Consider the following 17,321-nt stretch of genomic DNA (forward strand, 5'->3'; position numbering starts at 1 on the left):
ATTGTGAATTGTGAATATTTCAGTGTTTTTAATACGCTTCCACATATATACTGTTTCATTGTTTCTGTGATTTTTCTAAAGCCTCTAAAACTGAAGTTTTTGCTATCTCCTAATTCTCTTCCAAGTGGACAAGAGCTTGAAAGGTGTTTTTATTTCATAGTAAGCATATTTTTAAAGGGACTCATGACCCTTAATTTGATGAAGGTGCAAACTGTGTATGTCAGCTAATCTCTTTGCCTCTGCAGAAGTTGTCATTTGAGAGGCCAAGCTCAGATGGGGAAGGTGCTGTGGAAAATGGCATCACCACTGTGTGCAATGGTAAAGAACAAGGTATGTCTGGTGTAAGTAATGTGTGCATAAAGAAAGGGAAATACTTCACTTTTATCTTTTCAAAAAAGTCGGTAAAGTTTTTGGATGTTTTTACTAGGATTCAATTTAAGAATTCCTTAAATTTTTGTGGTAATTTGAAGGCATTTAATGTTATTGTGCACATAAAATCAATATAATTAGTGTAAGGAAACAGAATATAGAAATTTTGATTAGGCCTTTTCTGTGTTCAAAAGTACAGTTTTTCAGAGCTTGGGTGACCACAACAGGCAAATAACAGGTTTTTTAGTAACTGTATAGTGGCAATATAACTAGTGGTGTAAAGCTTCTAAGCAAATAAGCTATCTTTAAATGCTAGAAGGAAAGAAAGGAAAGAATCATGCATATATATATATATATATATATAGATAGATATATATACACACACACATATATATACACGTGTGTGTGTATGTATATATATACACATATTTTATATATATGTGTGTGCACAAATACCTTTATATATAAACTACAATATTACATATGATTATTTATATTAGCATAATAAAATATTAATATAAATAATCATATCAGTGAGTTTTTGAGTACATATGTATATAATTTTCCATATGCTACTTTGGAGCCATGCATGTTCTGTAGTCCTTATTATCTAACAAAGGCAAATCCCAAACCCAGAGGGACTTCTGGGCAAATTATATCTAATACACTCAACCCTTATGCTTTTTCCCCATCCCCTTCCCTCCTCCACAAAGCAGGAGAAATTCTGTGGCTTTGTTGAGGTGCCATATAGCAATGATATGGCTTAGATAAGACATTTTCCTGCTGCTGGTAAGTGAAGAGTAACGTGAGCTGCAGTGAGCATAATGTCAACACTGGCCTTGGTGCCAGCGCTGTCTCTCCTTTTGACTCATTTCCCTCATCTTCCCCTTGGGTCATTTTCCAGCATTTCCTGGCTATACAGATCTCTGACATACCCAACAGTATAGGACAATGTCACAGTTTGTGATTTTCTGGAAGTCATGGTACATTTTTAGATTTCATGTTTTAAAATCTTCTCCTAAGCTTTCATAAAACTCAGTACCGTTTTAGTCTCTGAAACCTGCAGAGAAACATCTGTGACCCAAAACCTGTGTTGACCACGATGTCCAGAAGTACCTGGTGGCTCAGAAGGTGTGATGATCAGCCCACCTTAGGTGCCTCCAGGAGAGTAATTTGAAGTACCAGTGGCTTTTGAAAACTGAACTTCAATACGTAGTAGTAAAAATAATAGGCATTAATGACTGTAAGAAGACTGAAGTATCCTTGATGAAGTTATGGTATGCATTTTTAAAACAATGGATAGGGAAGCATTTAAGGGAGGGCATGGGAAGGGAGTCTTCAGAGAATGATCATCTCCAGCTGGCACCAACCACCAGCCTCTGCTCTGCTCTTAGCCAGCTGCTTGCTTTGCTTTGCTGTGGGGAAGGAAATGAGAATAAAAGGCTTTTGTGGAAAAAATCACTGGCAATTGGGCAATCAGTATATTCTTTAGACTGAAAAAGATTACGTCATGAAGGCCTTATTTCTGCTGCCTCAGTTCTGCAGGAAAAGAAAACAGACAATAAAATGGGCTCATTCCACTTTCTGTTCATGCTTGTGGGAATGATTCCTTTGGGTTTCTGTCTCATAGGATTGAGATTTTTCTCAGTCTCTGGCTTTTTTTGATGTTTTCATCTTCTGCCCCTCAGTAGGCACAGTGGACCTTTGGCTGCTGCTGTGTGGGATGGAATCCCAGCTGAGGGCAGTGCTGTGCCCCCCAGGCAGGGCTGCCTGAGCCGATGGCATGGGTGGCCTTCCTCCCTCCAGCAAGGGAGCCTGCTGCATGCTTAGAGAGCACAGGATGAGCTGTGAACACCCTTCCCTTGAGGAAAGATAATTAGCCCTGGATGCGTTGGATTGGCTGGTGGGCAGCAATTGGCATGTGCAGAGCTGCCTGCCCCCCTCAGCACTGGCAGATTTGTACTGTCTTGGCTACAGATACAAGTCCTAAATAATGTTCCATGATTGCTAACAATTAAACTAAATGTGATGAATTATCCCATGGTGAGTCACAAACTGCTTCTCTATTTTCTGTGCATTCTTCCTCCCAGCTCATCAATTCATAGTCATTTCTCATATGAACATTTTGTCCATTTTTTCCCTCAGTTTGTGTAAGTCCATAGCTACTAAGTGTTCCCTGTTGCAAAAGGAATTGATATGTCAGGGATGAAAATAGAGCAGCTCAATTAGTAACTATTTTAAATGTATTGTTCATCAAAATCATGTATCAGGGCAAATTGATGTAAATTTTTGCTGCCCTGTCAGTTCGCAGAGACTTTTGCTCTGTTGCCAGAATCCAGTTTAGGCCACTGAAAGCAGTTTCTGAAGTTTATTTTGTTTTTTCTCTTTTGTGAATAAAAAGCCTGTTTTTTTCTGAACTTGTTTAGTCTTAGGAGCTCTTCTTTTAAAAAAAAAAAAAAGATTAGGATTTTAATCAGGTAGGCACTTTTAAAAACTGTATCCATAGCTCTTGCCATGTTGCATTCAGCAGCTCAGTGTGCCTCAGTTTTCAGAGTTGTAATTCTGCTAGTTTGAAATTCATTTAGTGAAAGCGTAGACTGGATGTTAGCAAAATACCTCTTTCAGGTGTTTCTTTTTCTTTCCAATGATCATAAAAATGGCCAACTTGTAGACATCGAATGTTCATACTGATCCCACTAATTTGTTAGTAGTTAATTCATAAGTCTTGTCTTTCTAAAATGTCCATTGTGATATTTTAACCTAATTGTACACAGCAGAAGTATTTCTGCTAAGCAGGCATATTCTGTCTTTTTTGTATACTTAATTATTAAAGTATTTTGAGAAAAAGTGTTTAGGAACATTGAAGAAAGCAATGAAGAAATGCCTGACTGGATTTTTATTGCTGTGTATGAGCTAAATTTATATGCAAGTACTTCGGTCATACTGGTAAATTAGATGGTGACTACTGTGGAAAGAGACTTGCAGCTTTATTAGATTAAATAAAATTGCAAGCTTGACTTTTATTATCCTTCAGAATGCCATGATTTTTGTAACACTGCGCTTATTAGAGAGGGTATATAATATTTGTCTCATTGAGGTCTGCAACTTTTGTACAAATGTTCATCTTGCACAGGATATTTTTGTCTGAACTTCTGTTTTATCAAGTTCTCTCTATTTACTGGGTGGTATACACACACTGCTAAATACACACTTCTGCTTTCTTAATAGTGAAGAGGAAAAAAAGCTCAAAAACGGAATCCAAGGGCACTGTGACTAAAGTAACAGGGAAAAAAATAACGAAGATCATTGGTTTGGGAAAGAAAAAGCCATCAACAGATGAACAGACCTCATCAGCTGAAGAAGATGTTCCAACATGTGGTAAATTATTTTTCTCCTTGAGTCTTAAATGCACATTGCTATTAAAACTTTATGGCGTTCTAGCCTAGGAATTTCACTAAATTTGCTTTTACTGCAATAATTCTTCCCCCAACATCAGAAGGATGCACCCAGACTGCACGAGGAGTAATCAAGAGTTTGTCATTTGCAAAGAGACTAAAATAATCTGAATTTTTAAATAAAATAGTAGCACTGGCTCAGAAGGAGTATCGCTGCTCTTTGCAGAAGTGAAGAGTAAAAAGTGTGGACAAGAAGCATAAAGAAGCAAGAGCTGTTTTCAAGCAAGTGGTTATAAAATGAATATAGGCTGAACTATGAAATAAATTGAGGCTGCAGAGTAGAAGGAGGTTCTTGGAAAGTGATCAAGTGTTTTATAATAGATTGTGGTTAAGGTTTTATGGAATAGCAGACAGCAGTCAACTGCCCTCAACCAAAGTGATTGAGTTTAATTATGGGTTCCTAAAGTGGTACATATTGGACAAAATGAAGTAACAAATTTCTAGTAAGCTATTTTAACTCTTAATTTTGATCATTCCATATGAGGGACATAGTGCTTGGCTGCACCAAGGAAGTGTATAAAAAGGCATGCAGAAATACTTGTGTTTTGTATCTTAGCTGTTAAGATTTGCTCACAGTTTAAGACTTTGCAATGCACTTAACTGATGTCCTCCCAGCTCTGCTATTTTAAAACAATGCAATGTATTTGCATCCTCCATTTTGTCTTTTGGTGCTCCAGTATTAATTAACCCTTCCACACATAATTCAGATTGAACCCACCCTTCACGCAATCCCTTCCAAAAAAAAAAATTTCCTTAGAAAGCTTTGAAGCAGTTGCACTGACTTTAGAGTTTTGATTTTACTCTTTAATTGATTTGAAAATCTTTGGGAAACCCAGAAGTCTGTGATTAGGGAGCCTTGGCAAAGCTCATCAGAGCATGAAGTGTGATAGATACTAGCCCAAGGTGATGGAAGCAGATCCATGGACCACCAGAGAGAACTTCATACATCACAGGGGGCTTTCAAGCCTCACTTTGGGAATCATTCACGTAGACAAACTTTGATTAAATAAGTGTATATATATGTGCCTGTACATCAGCTAAGTACAGATGTGATTTATTGACCAAAAGAACAGCTGGGAAGAGCTGTGTCCAGCCAGATGCATTGTCCAAAGCATCTGGCCTCCATAAGGGCTCAAATGTCCAGGCTCTCATACTCTGCTGATTATTCTGTATTATGTGAGAAGTTGACCACAGCTGTACAATCTAATTCCTCATATTTCTATCATTACTTTGGATATGGACATAAATACAGATATAGCCATTACTATTTGCCTGCATTTGGCTCTACTCAACACCACTTGCAGATTTTAAACAGAAATGTATAAAAGTCTAGGCTTTGGTCATTGCAGGAAGTCTTTGCAGAAGGAGTTTCTCACCACCAGAAATTTGGCTCAGTTCAGTGCCCTCTGGGAGGCTGCTCCACAGTTGAAGGTTTTTACACTCTAGGAGGCTCTGCCTCCCATGAACAAAGGGAAAATCCCAGCAAGGCTGCAGATGTCACCCAGCTAGAGTGGAAACTAAAAGCCACCTGCACTTGGAGTCATGGCAAAGCTCTTCCCTACAACATCACTGCTCCTAGAGTGCCTGGAGTGCACCAAGCCGAAGTTCTAATGCCCCAAGGGGGAACACACTCGAGGCATTTTGGTCATGTCAGCTTGTGAAGGTTTAGGCAGAGATATGTGGGGGGAAAAGTGAGATCCTGGGTAGTTTGACTCTGAAGCAGGAAGTTTTGGAAGAGCTTTTCTGAGAGGTACACTGGGAGCAGAGGGGAAAAACTGTCTGAGAAAAAGGACTCTCACTCCAGACAAGCCATATCTGGCTTGCATGGGAAGGGTTTTTTCATTTCTAGGGATTGTAATGCAATGCACAATGATAGAGGGTTTTGTTACAGGAGGAGGGAGAAGAACTGAGGAGTGTGATTATCACAAGGAGCCAAAACCAGAGGATTAAGCACATCCTCATTTTTTATAGCACCTTCCAAGATGTGCACCATTCTGATCTGCTATATCCTGTTGGATCACACTTTGACATTGGAACCATAATGTTGGAAGGAAAACCCCAAAAAATGAGTAATAAGTCATAGTTTTAATGAAAACCAAAGGGAGCTCTCCAACAGGATTAAATTAAAATCATGTCTGAGATAGAAGACAATTTTTTAACCTCACTTCTGGCTTTTGCAAGATATCATTTATTTCCCTCCTCATAGCCTGTTTGGAAGCAGCAACATGCTGGATTCATGTACCATTTGTAATGTGGAAGCAAAAGTAAAAGGTTTTGGTTTTTTTTTTTTCCTATTCCCAAACTATACTAAGGCAGGAGAAATGGGCATTGCTCTGATTGTAAGGTTTGACTCTGAAATGATTGTTGCTAATGCACAGAGAAGGAAAACCACAGAACACTGCCTATTTAATGATGTTGTATGCCTAGATACTGTATCGATATAGAGTGTGGTAAGAAAAGTGGGTGGTTTTAAAAGACAATTTGTTAATGCCATTTTAATCTGTAAGGTAGTGTATCATATTTACTTCTTGAATTTTAAACCACTGTGAATCTTATTCTTATTTGCAGAGGTAACAGTCTTTTTAGTTCTGGTTTACAAGTGTTGCTAACCAGATGTGCGTTCTTCTTTTGAAATGAAATTAGAACATAGAGCATCAACACTTAGTAGTGTTTTAAACACTGCTTTGGGATGTAACAGAAGGTAGCACAATACCTAATTATATAATATGAGCTTTAATTTTCCCAGAAAAATGTGGTCAGCCATAGTTATCAAAGTCATTACCCACAGAGAGGCAGAGCGAGCACATTGGCTGTGTATGTACCTTTTGTTATCAGTGTCTCCCATTCTTACTAAAGTCCTGAGGGCCTGTGTGCTCCTGCAAATCCAGCTGCTGCAGGGACTGACACAGAACAGCCGTTTGCACGAGCTGGATCACATATTTATATGCTTTTCCTAGGTTATTGGCACAGTGAAAGTTTTCATTAAAAGAAGTGGGGCAGGGTCATTTACTTGTCTTCTTAAAATCCATCTGGACTTTCTATTGGAAGAGGAACAAGTTACTTAAGGGCTAGCATTACATTGAGAAGAAAGTTTCTCTTTTTTTTTCCCTTTTCAGAAAGAAGTGAGGAGTAAAATATCTCCCATTTCCTTTTATTGCAGGATATCTCAACGTGCTCTCCAATAACCGTTGGCGTGAGCGCTGGTGCAGAGTGAAAGACAATAAACTCATTTTCCACAAGGACAGGACAGATCTGAAGACACACATTGTTTCCATCCCTCTCCGTGGCTGTGAAGTCATCCTGGGTCTGGACTCAAAGCATCCCCTGACCTTCCGCCTGCTCCGGAACGGGCAGGAGGTCGCTGTGCTTGAGGTACAATAGCTGGGACTTTCAGGAACACCCACAAGCTGAATTAGAGAAGCACTTCCATACAACCTGTGTCTGTCCATTCAAAAAAAAAAAAAATCTTTGGAATAATATTATTGCAGAGCTGAATAATAAATATTGGAAGGGGAAAAGAAATAATAAGTGTTGTAGACAAAGGAGGAACTGAGATTAAATGTAGTTCAGAAATTTTCCCCGTATGATGCTTTTCTCTGCACTGCCTTCCCCCTGACCTGGTACTAAAGCATCCCTGCTCCTTCTCTAGGCACTTTTACATCAGGGATATAATTGCTTTGGGTAAATAACTTAGCAATAATTAAATAATGGATCACTGTTGATGGGAACTCTAGAGCTCTTGAGTTTCATTTGTCTGCTATTTATGTGAACTCCTTTTGCTCAGTCTGTGTCTGTATTAATGCAATTGTGCATTTAAGAAAATGCAGTGTGCCAGCAGCCTGGTGTGTCTCTGGAGTGCTCCTCATGCTGGGAAGGTCACACTTTCCTCTGTGTTAGCTGGGTCAGGATTTCTGTAGGGGCTTTATTCATTGTATTTTAAAACCTGAAACAAGAAGACACTTAAAGCCAAAGATAATGAAGGTATAGGAGGAGACCACTTTTTGCTTTCAGTGGCAGGACAGAAACTTAGACCCACTTTGGGTTTCTGACTGCAGGTCATGTCTCCTGTCCTTGCAGCCAGGCGTGTTATCTGAGACCAGTTCAGAGAACCTGAAAAACTAGAAAACAGCTCAAGGAGCTGTGAAAAGCAATGAAATATTTAAAAATAAGACATTTAGAAACCTCATAATTTCCTTTACTATCCTACTTTTATCCATTATTTGTTTTGCTGCTGCTCAACTTCTGAATTGGTGACTTGAAGCAAAATATGAAAAAAAATTAAATTATTTTAATAGTATTAACAGTTTTACTTGTGTCATCAGGAAAATGAATGCCATCATCTAGACAAAGGTAGTGAAATTTTTCAAAAAGTAATGTGAAAATCTCACTATTTCATTCCTTCTTCCCTCTTGTTTCTGTTAAGCAACACTTTCTTCTCAGGAGTCATGCTATCCAAAAATGCCCCAGCCTAACATAGGAAAATAATTATGTTAAAGCTTTCAATATTCTGAAGTCTAAAATACGCATTACTTGAATCTAAATCCACCAGCCTTAGATGATTATTTTTTCTTCTTTTTTGTGGATTGCCCACTTTGTATTACATCACAACCAGTGAGCACAGAGCTTACTGAAAGTGTCCTCTTTCTAGCAAAGCAGATTTAATATGAAATCCTGGGGTTTTTAGGAGCTCAGCAGGGTGAAACCAGAGCCTCTCATACAATGTGGTAGCAATTTGCCAACCAAGAAGAATGCAATAATGCTCAGCCTGGTGGCAAAGACCTGACCCATGTTCTTGCCCTCTCCTCACAGGCCTCCTCCTCCGAAGACATGGGCAGATGGATTGGAATTCTGCTGGCAGAAACAGGGTCTTCCACAGACCCTGGAGCTCTGCACTACGACTACATCGACGTGGAAATGACAGCAAGCGTCATCCAGGCAGCAAAACAGACCTTCTGGTGAGAGGCATTCAGCTACTCGGCTGTTCCCAGTGCTCTGAGAATTTATATCCATATCTTGGCTCCACTGCCAACACAGCTTATCAAAATCCACCTCCCCCTCTGCCAGATTCTGAACTCCTGAAGTGTTCAGCATTGCAGCATGTTAGATGTGTTTATGATTATTGTCTTGGAATCCTGCTAAGTTCTGTAAAAGATGCAAGGCACTATGCAGCTTTACTCAAATCTGTACCAATTTTTTCAGGAAGTCCCCTTATCAAATGCTGTATTTTAATCTTTTACATTGTCTAAAGACTTAGAACTATCCCCAGAAGAGAACAAATATTCTGAAATATGCAGCTACGTAATTCACATTTATTGGCTGTACTTTCTGTACATATAGGGAAATTTGCTGCACGTTATTGATCAATATATGCTGCACACTGACAATATATAGCACATTTAAATCCTGGATAGTCACATCATCAGTGTTTCCTTTTCATGTCCTCTCTGATTAATTAAAAACTTCATCAAGCTCACCCCAGTACAATTAATTTCTGGGGTTTAGTGTAGGAAGTGGAAATTGGGAAAGTGTGTAGAGGGTGCAGCATGGTAACTGTTTAAATTGCAAATCACTACAGTGAATTCCCCATTACTGATCCTCTGCTAAAAAGAGTAGATCATACTTAGCATATACAGTGATTTATATGTTCAAATCATTTTAGGCATTAAAGCAGTCTTTGGTGGGAAAAGACCATCATTTTTCCTTGGCTAGATGAGGTTTTTAGAAACAGGAGTGAAGAAACAGTTGGGACAGGGGGTATGCCCTGCTGCAGTTGTTCCCTGTGGTCAGAAAGCAGGTGGCCTGAAAAGACAGCTGGCAAAGGCATCATCCCTCATCCTGCTGCAAGATGACACTCCCCAGACTGATTTCGAATTTGTGTGACTTAATACATTAGAGAATCACTCCCCATCTGCCTGTCATGACTTTAAACAGATAGAAAATGAAGGGGAAAAAAAAATGTTTGGAGTTTTCCAAGATCCTAGTGCCATTAGAGAGGTGCCAAGAGACATTAACAAGGGAAAATGCCCAGCTTCAATCAGACTCTGGTTTGAATGACTTGTGATAGAAATCAAAATGATTCAGTGTTACCACAAGCCCAGTTTTGTGAAAACCAAATAATTTTGATAGAATTAAAATGCACTTAGCGTGCAGACTTACGTTAATATTTATTTAGAAGTTAACAGGGCTCAAAAAGTTTATCCTGTGTTGACATGTTGTATTTTTGCTTCAGTCAGCATCTAGCAATAACCACATTTAAGAGAAACAGAATGGTAACCTTTTCCCCCTGAATTCTATGTGGTGTTCCTTTTCTGCACAACTGTGGCACTAATTGGAGCCAAGTGAAAAAACATATGCAACTAGACCACATGTTAGAAAGGAATGTCAAACAACTTGCAAAATAGCAGAATTTCCCTATTAAGAATTAGTTAAAATTCATTGGGTGTCGTTAAGAGCCTGTGAGGGCTTGCTGATAAGCAGTAGAGTAGCTGTCTGCTGATTTTCAGCTACTGCTAGAAAATGAGGAGAAATTACAATGGTACTTAAGTGTTAATGAAATACTACATTTGCCCTTTACAGAATGAATATCAGTATTCCAAATTAAATGCAGTTATCATTAAAGCTTTCTAATCACTCAGTCACTTTAGATTATTGGTTATTCACTTCCTAAGACTGATGCTTTGCAAAACTATTGGCTCCTCATTAACAGTCCCATCAATTTCCTTCATCTAAATCGTTAGGGATCTTAGGAACAGCTGAAGAAAAAGTGCTCCCAGGCAAGTTTCTCCATTTTCCTTCTAGCAGTTTCCAAATACAATTAACTTGCATGGATGCATCTGAAAACATGATTAATGAGGATTACTGAAATAATGATTATGAATTGTTTGCAACTACTTGGTAATCTTACCTTCCTTTGGTGGTGGAAATAGTTAGTACAGGTACATCAGATGCCACTGAAGAATATCCCAGTTTTCTGACATGGTTATTGCATATCACTGTAAATGGAGCCTCTTAACTAGAAAGAAATACAGCAACAACTCCAATGCAGTTCTTCACACTAACCAGAACCACTTGAGAAATGCTCTTCTTTAAGAAGAAAATAAACAAATGCAGACCTTTAATAATGTCTAATAAAGTATGAGTTACGATGAAGTGAAAAACATTTTTATCATGGAGTTTTCCTTGGGCTTTTTGTTGTTAGTCTGTTTGAAGTAAGAAAAGCTTCTGACTAATGGTTTTTCCACCCCCACACTGCCCTGAAAGGTTCACACCAAGCTGGGCAGGTTTGTCCCTCCTGTGAGCCCAGGTCTCCTGCAGCTCAGGTGAGCCCCAGTTCTCCCTCTGAATGAGAAATTCAGTGGACTCCATGTTATTCCAAAGCCAAAAGAAAGCAACTGTCGAAACCACAGCATTCCTGAGCTCCTGCCAGAGCTACAGAAGACCCTCTCTGCTTTAGCAGTGCTTTATCATATTTTATGAATGTCAGCACAGAGTCTGAATAGCTCAATTGTTTGGGATGGAAAACATTGTTCTCCCATTCAAGTACACCTGAAACTATAGGAAAGGAATTATTTGGGATCTGACTCCATACCTTATTCAATTCCAGCAGTTGCTACAAAGGAAAACTCACTCTTGGGGTCATTATTGCTGTCAGGCATGACTGCCATTTTCTGCATTGTTATATCTTTGCAGACCTGATGTAGGTTTTGATATCTCACATGTGTTCTGCAGAATTCTGGTAAAACAAACAAAAATATTGATTGGGACAGGACCAGGGGGAAGAAATTAAAATATATTATATATATGTATATCCCTTTAGAAGTTTCCAGAGTACTCAGGTCCACCATGTGTAACAGAACTAGAATGAGCACACAGAGTATTTGCATGGACAATTACCCAGAGAGAGCTGGGAAGCATAGTGCCATAGCCAGCTAAAAGTTCTGATATAGAAAAGAAAAATTCTCAGGTTTTGAGGAAGTAATTATTCAGGAAATTTTGATAGGTATGTTAACTTAGATTTAATTAAAATTCCATGGGTTTTTTTCAATTTTTTGCTGTATTTGATTCTTGGTTCTCTCAGTTCCTATGTTTGCATCCCCTGAGCATGCATTTGCACAGAAACACCTGCTTCTCCCCAGTGCAGACAACAAGGGAGCGTTTCTGGGACCCTGGCAGGCTGGTGTATAACACAGACCAGCAGGTTCCCATGTAAACATGCCACTGAGCAGTTACAGCTGTTGCCCTCCTGGCCTTCATGGAGTTGTATCCCCACTGTAAGAACAGAGAGCAGGAACATATGTTGTGTTATGGGCTGTAGCAGCAACGTGTGAGTAGCAAAGAAAGAAAAACTGCCCTGCAGAAAGTGACAAGCTCTGTGCTTCCAAGCTACATAATCAGGCAGGGGGGGAATATACCACTGAATCATCATTTAGGCTTAAGTTTAAGTGCTGGTTTTTGTTATTTTTCCTTTGCATTATTCAGTTTCATGAACAGGAGGGTTATATCTACAAATCCATACCGGGGAAGCACTGCCAACGGCTACGCCTGTCCAAGTGGAATGGCACTTCATTACGATGATGTTCCCTGCATAAATGGATCGGTAAGAATTGAATTTGCACAGAACAAATGCTTTGCATGTGTTGAATGCGTGGACATCTGAAAAGTGTATTATCTAAAGATCCTCGCTGGGCAGTTTCCAGATGAGCTCATGTTTTTTTGATTGGGGGTTGCAAACTCCTCTCACACCCACAGAATATAAGGGCATGGGACATATTGTTTACATTAACCTGCATGTGAGCCAACGTGCATTTCAGAAAGCAGTTGCCTGTTGATGATTTGTTGCCAAGTCCTTGAATATAATACTCACTTGAGGAGGTACGTTTTAGATCACACTGGAAATGGCAAAATCAAGGGCTCAGTTACACCAGGCACTTTCTGATCTGTTGAAAAAACACCAAAACCCAAACACATCGCAGTCCCTGCGGCTGCATTCCTGAGGACTGCAGGTGCTGCTCGTCCCAAAGGAGAGCCACAGTGGTCACTTCCATCTTCATAAATTGCAAATCTGATTGCAGGCAGATGTGTAATAGGATTTAACATATAGTGGATGCTAACCAGTAGCAATAAGTGGTCCTCAGGAACATTGAGAGGGGAGCTACAGCCCACGTCAGCTCTTAATTTGTGCTGTTGCATAAAAGTCACCACTAAGGGTGAACTAAAGAGAAATTAAGAGTTTCAAAGTGTGAAATGGACTGGACATTCAGTCCTCCAATATGTCAGTAATGTCAGAAAGATGTTAGAAATGCCCTCTTGGAAACTGTGCACAATCACTTGCACAGTGTGGAGAGAAATCTTGGATGTGCTCGTGCCTTTGTTTGCATAGTGTACTGATATGGCCAGGATGGGTTAAGGAAGTATATTCGGCAACCAGGTTAGTTTCTTTTAAGGTTAATCAGTTGAGCTTTCTATTTTTCTAAAAATTTTTTTAATAAGAGCTGTTTTAGTTCTTGTCTCACAGGTTAATAAATCTCCATCAAATAAAACGTAGTGCTAGAATACCAGCAGCTGATATTCATGGGAAGGACATAGAGCCTGAAGAAATTAAAAAACAAACCAGAAAAAAAGCCCGTGGCCTCTGATAACTGCTAGGCTGTATTACTTTTAACAACTCACGTACCAGGTGTAATCCCATGGATTCACCTGTGTAGACTGTGAGTGTCCCCCTGTTAACCCTGTCTGCCTGTGCCCCCTTGGTGCTGGAGCTAGCAGCTGAAGGTGCAGTCCATGAAACTGCAAGGGTGATTGGTTTGCTTATGCTATGGAAAATTCTTGGGGCTGAGGGTGTGAGCCTTGGAATGCAATGCTTGCTTGCCACACTGTGTTCTCCGCCACTTCCTAAATAGTTTAAGTGTAAGTAGTAAGTATGTGCTCGCTAAGCACTGAGAGCTTGCTGGAGTCCAAGGCATCACTAATGTTTTAATTTCACATAGGAGGCTCTGCATGCTGTATTGTTCACTAACTGCCCAGGTGTGTGTGTTGCAGTGGGAACCAGAAGATGGCTTTCCTTCTTCTCGTAGCAGGAACATTGGAGAAGAAATGCTTTATGATAACGCAGGCCTGTACGATAACTTGCCGTCTCCAAAAATCTTTGCGCGCTATCCGCCAGCTGACAGGAAACCCACTAGGTTATCTACTGACAAACTCTCCTCTAACCATTACAAATACCCTGTCTCATCCAATCTGTCTTCTGCTCAGTCTGTCACTAATACCTCTGCTGTGGGGAGGGGATCTGGCTCACAGGTACTGTACTGTTTAATACTTAACAAAACTTTTTATTTGTTGGCCGTTCTGTTTATCTGGTTGTTATCTGAAGGAACTGTTAAAGTCCCTTAGTGTTAGCACTGAAGTGCCTGGAGTTTAGTTATGAGCCCACTGCACATGGAGCAGGTGTGTAAAGTTATAAATTCCAACGTGGGAAGTAGTGGCACTTGGGAAAGGTTTTCCCCACATGTTCTTGATGATTTACAGATTGTGAATAATAAGAAAAAAATAGATGTGACCTTCCACACTTAACCTGAACTCATGTCTAGCTACCTTCTGGCTCCTCAGGCAGAGACGACTGAAAAAAAACAAAACAAAAAAGATAGGTGAAATATGACCTGACAGTGACAGCAAATTTGGCTCTTTAGAATCATACTAATCTATATATTGTGTATACTATATTTATATATTTTTTGAATAAGTACATATATCCTAACTTGATGTTATATATTTAGTAAATTATGTTGTATATATTCATATATACCATCTTTATATTACTGCCTCTTATTTTTTTCCCCATAAAAAAAAAATCCTGTGTCTGCTGCTTTCTGAGGGTAGCTTAAGGCTTTTATACCTCAGCTTAAACATGAACCTACAGAGCAGACAAAGTCCTGTTTGCTCAGCCTTGTTAGCATATGGACACAACCCAGCAGGGGAGCAGAGCAAGCCTTGCTCACAGCCATGCCAGGAGCCTTCTCAGAGTCCTTAGGTGGTCTCTGAAAGCTGGTCATTGGCATAAACCTGTGAATATATCACAGTGATGGGTGGTTTCCAATCTAATCTGACATGGAACAGTTAGATAAGTGTTTCCCTTGTATAAGGTACCTGTCATACTGTGTGTTAACTCACTTAACCCTTTCAAAAACCTCATATTGGAATATTAGAATTCAGTGCAGTTGCAGAATTTGAGGTGGATATGAGCAATAAGTTACTGCAGAAGCAAGCTTCTCCATGCATTCCCAGTTCAGTCCTCACAAACATTTGGAAGCAGGAGAAGAGAGCAGGGCACACACATGCCCTGTGCTTGGCTGGAGCATCCTCCATGGAAACACTATGGGCAGTCAGGGCAGGGTTATCTCCCCTTCATTGCAGTGAGCCCTCCAAATGGAAACCCCTTGAACATGAAATATTCTGTTGCTGGTAATCTTGTGAGCCTGTCTGGCCATTATGAGAGGGTTTTTTTAAAGTAAGAAAAGCTTTTAATAAGTAGCTAGAAATTGTGTAAGAGGAAAATGATATGTTAACTCATAGCACTTAAAAACATGTAATAATTATATTGTTTAAGAAAAAAATGCACTGCAAGGATGGCAAGGTAGTAAATAAGAAACAGTGTTGAATTTTTGTGTGGCAAACCCTGGTGGTTTTTACTGTATGAAATTAACTCTGAAAAACTTGTGTTTCAAGAATCTTTACTGTAAAAAATTTTTCAAAGGTACGTTTCTTTCTGCCTTGCAATGGCTTTCTTAATACTGGAAATGCCAGAGTTCTAAACACCTTTGAAACCATGATGCTGCCAGAGGTGGGGAGTTCATCCCCTTGTTATCCTGTGATTGCTGGCACAGCTCCTGCTGAGCAGGCAGCTCCCAGAGGCATCTCTGGAGGAAGCACTGTCTCGAGCTCAATCAATGAGCTCTGTTAAGGCTCTCTGAGCAAGCAGCTTTCTGTCAAGCTCTGCCCTTGATGAAAGGGTGAAAGTAATGCCAGTGGCACGGGAATAGCTGGAGCCCATTTGTACTTTTGTTTTCAAACAGTTTAAAGGCAAGAAGCCTCCTGTGACTACTAATGGCATCACCGGAAAAGCAAGAACTTTAAATAGCCAGCCGAAGAAATCTGAAACAGTTTCCTGTGTGAAGCGCACTGCATCCAGTGAGTATCTGTCCTCACGGCTGCCTCCCTTGGGATGGGGTCAGGAGGGTACCCAAAAGAGCTCTTCTCTTAGCAGACAAGGTGAAGAACCACTGTGGTTCTTGTGTGGCTGAGAGGCCGAGGAGGAGATGCTAACGAGACTTTGAATAGGAGATGCATTGGTGACTTCACTCCAGCCATTCACATTATAAAATATGAGTGAATGATGAACATGAAATGTGCACTTGTGCCTGCAAAGTCATGAGGACAGCAAGGAAAAAAAGGAATAATGGTTCTTCATTTGGGGCAGACAGGAATTCTGACTTTCTGTTGGAAAAGGAGGGTGAGGAGCTGGGAGAGATGTAAGAGCACTGTGTTGCTCAAAAGAGGACTTACTCATCACTAATGATAAAAAGTTATAACAAAATAATGAAGACTTACCACACAGCTCTAAAGCTTCCTCAGAGAGGAGATTTCAGCTGTGAGTGGCACATTCACAAAAAGGTTGTGTGGTTCTGGGAGGTGGATTGCCTCTAAGAAATCCCTAACAGGGATTGCAGGAGAAAAGTAAAAAAGGAGCTGTAGTCTTATTCCAAAAAAATATGGAGTAAAAACCACAGCTCTTTCTAGAGGAAAAATGAATGTGTTTAAAATTTTTAATCTCATGATAAAACTTACCTTAAAACTTTTTAAACTTTTAAGAAGTCGTGCAAGAAACAAGAGAAATTTGTGTTAGACTTTACAACAAAACTAGGTAGGTTCTACCTGAGTAAAACTGGCTTAATTCTGTCAGGAATGATTTCATATCGAGTTTGCCTTCAGATATGCAGACAGACAAAGTGATGTCTTGGCTGACCTGTCTTCTTTGAGTTTGCAACTGGAGCAGAGGTATAGAGAGGGCTTTGATTTAAATTAGACCACAAATACATGTGAGCCATGAAATGAAAGCATTTGTATGGGAATTAAAGAAGAAAAAGAAAGCTGTCAAGAATCAAAGAAGTGTGAATGTCTTTTTATTCTCTTACGTAAGGTGAGGAAAGACATGCACTTGAAGTAGGAATGAAAAACAGGCAAAAGGCCAAGCAGGTAGTTTTTCCTCTAACCCCTTCCAATTAAAAATGAAGGGTTCATAGCTAAGGAGGAGCCTCTTTTCCATCTTCTGAACTACAGAGAAAGGCAAGGCCATTTTTCAGTGTTCTGTAAGATAACTGGTATTTCTCATCTTTGTCATATAAATATAGAGAACAAACTCTCTCCCATATCATTGTTGTAGGTGCAGAACTTGGCAGAAATCATGGATCTTGAGAAAGAGCCAGTGAAAGAGGAATAGCAAAC

At 39.7% G+C, this 17,321-nt stretch overlaps 1 protein-coding gene across 4 annotated transcripts in view; it reads left to right on the top strand.

Annotated features, from left to right (window-relative positions):
• AFAP1 (actin filament associated protein 1) overlaps nucleotides 1-17,321 on the top strand; it is a 113,857-nt gene that overhangs the window by 87,041 nt on the left and 9,495 nt on the right. For 2 of the 4 annotated variants that reach the window (XM_085059747.1, XM_085059746.1), the window contains 7 exons: nucleotides 246-330; nucleotides 3,598-3,747; nucleotides 6,985-7,196; nucleotides 8,634-8,779; nucleotides 12,303-12,420; nucleotides 13,863-14,120; nucleotides 15,893-16,007. In XM_085059747.1, the coding sequence (XP_084915873.1) occupies nucleotides 246-330; nucleotides 3,598-3,747; nucleotides 6,985-7,196; nucleotides 8,634-8,779; nucleotides 12,303-12,420; nucleotides 13,863-14,120; nucleotides 15,893-16,007 (1,084 nt within the window). The remainder of the gene's footprint in view (nucleotides 1-245; nucleotides 331-3,597; nucleotides 3,748-6,984; nucleotides 7,197-8,633; nucleotides 8,780-12,302; nucleotides 12,421-13,862; nucleotides 14,121-15,892; nucleotides 16,008-17,321) is intronic. The other 2 variants (XM_085059748.1, XM_085059749.1) reach the window with 1 other exon arrangement.

Source organism: Lichenostomus cassidix, chromosome 4 (genome assembly GCF_008360975.1).
Source record: "Lichenostomus cassidix isolate B80296 chromosome 4, HeHo_3.0, whole genome shotgun sequence".
Taxonomy (NCBI): domain Eukaryota; kingdom Metazoa; phylum Chordata; class Aves; order Passeriformes; family Meliphagidae; genus Lichenostomus; species Lichenostomus cassidix.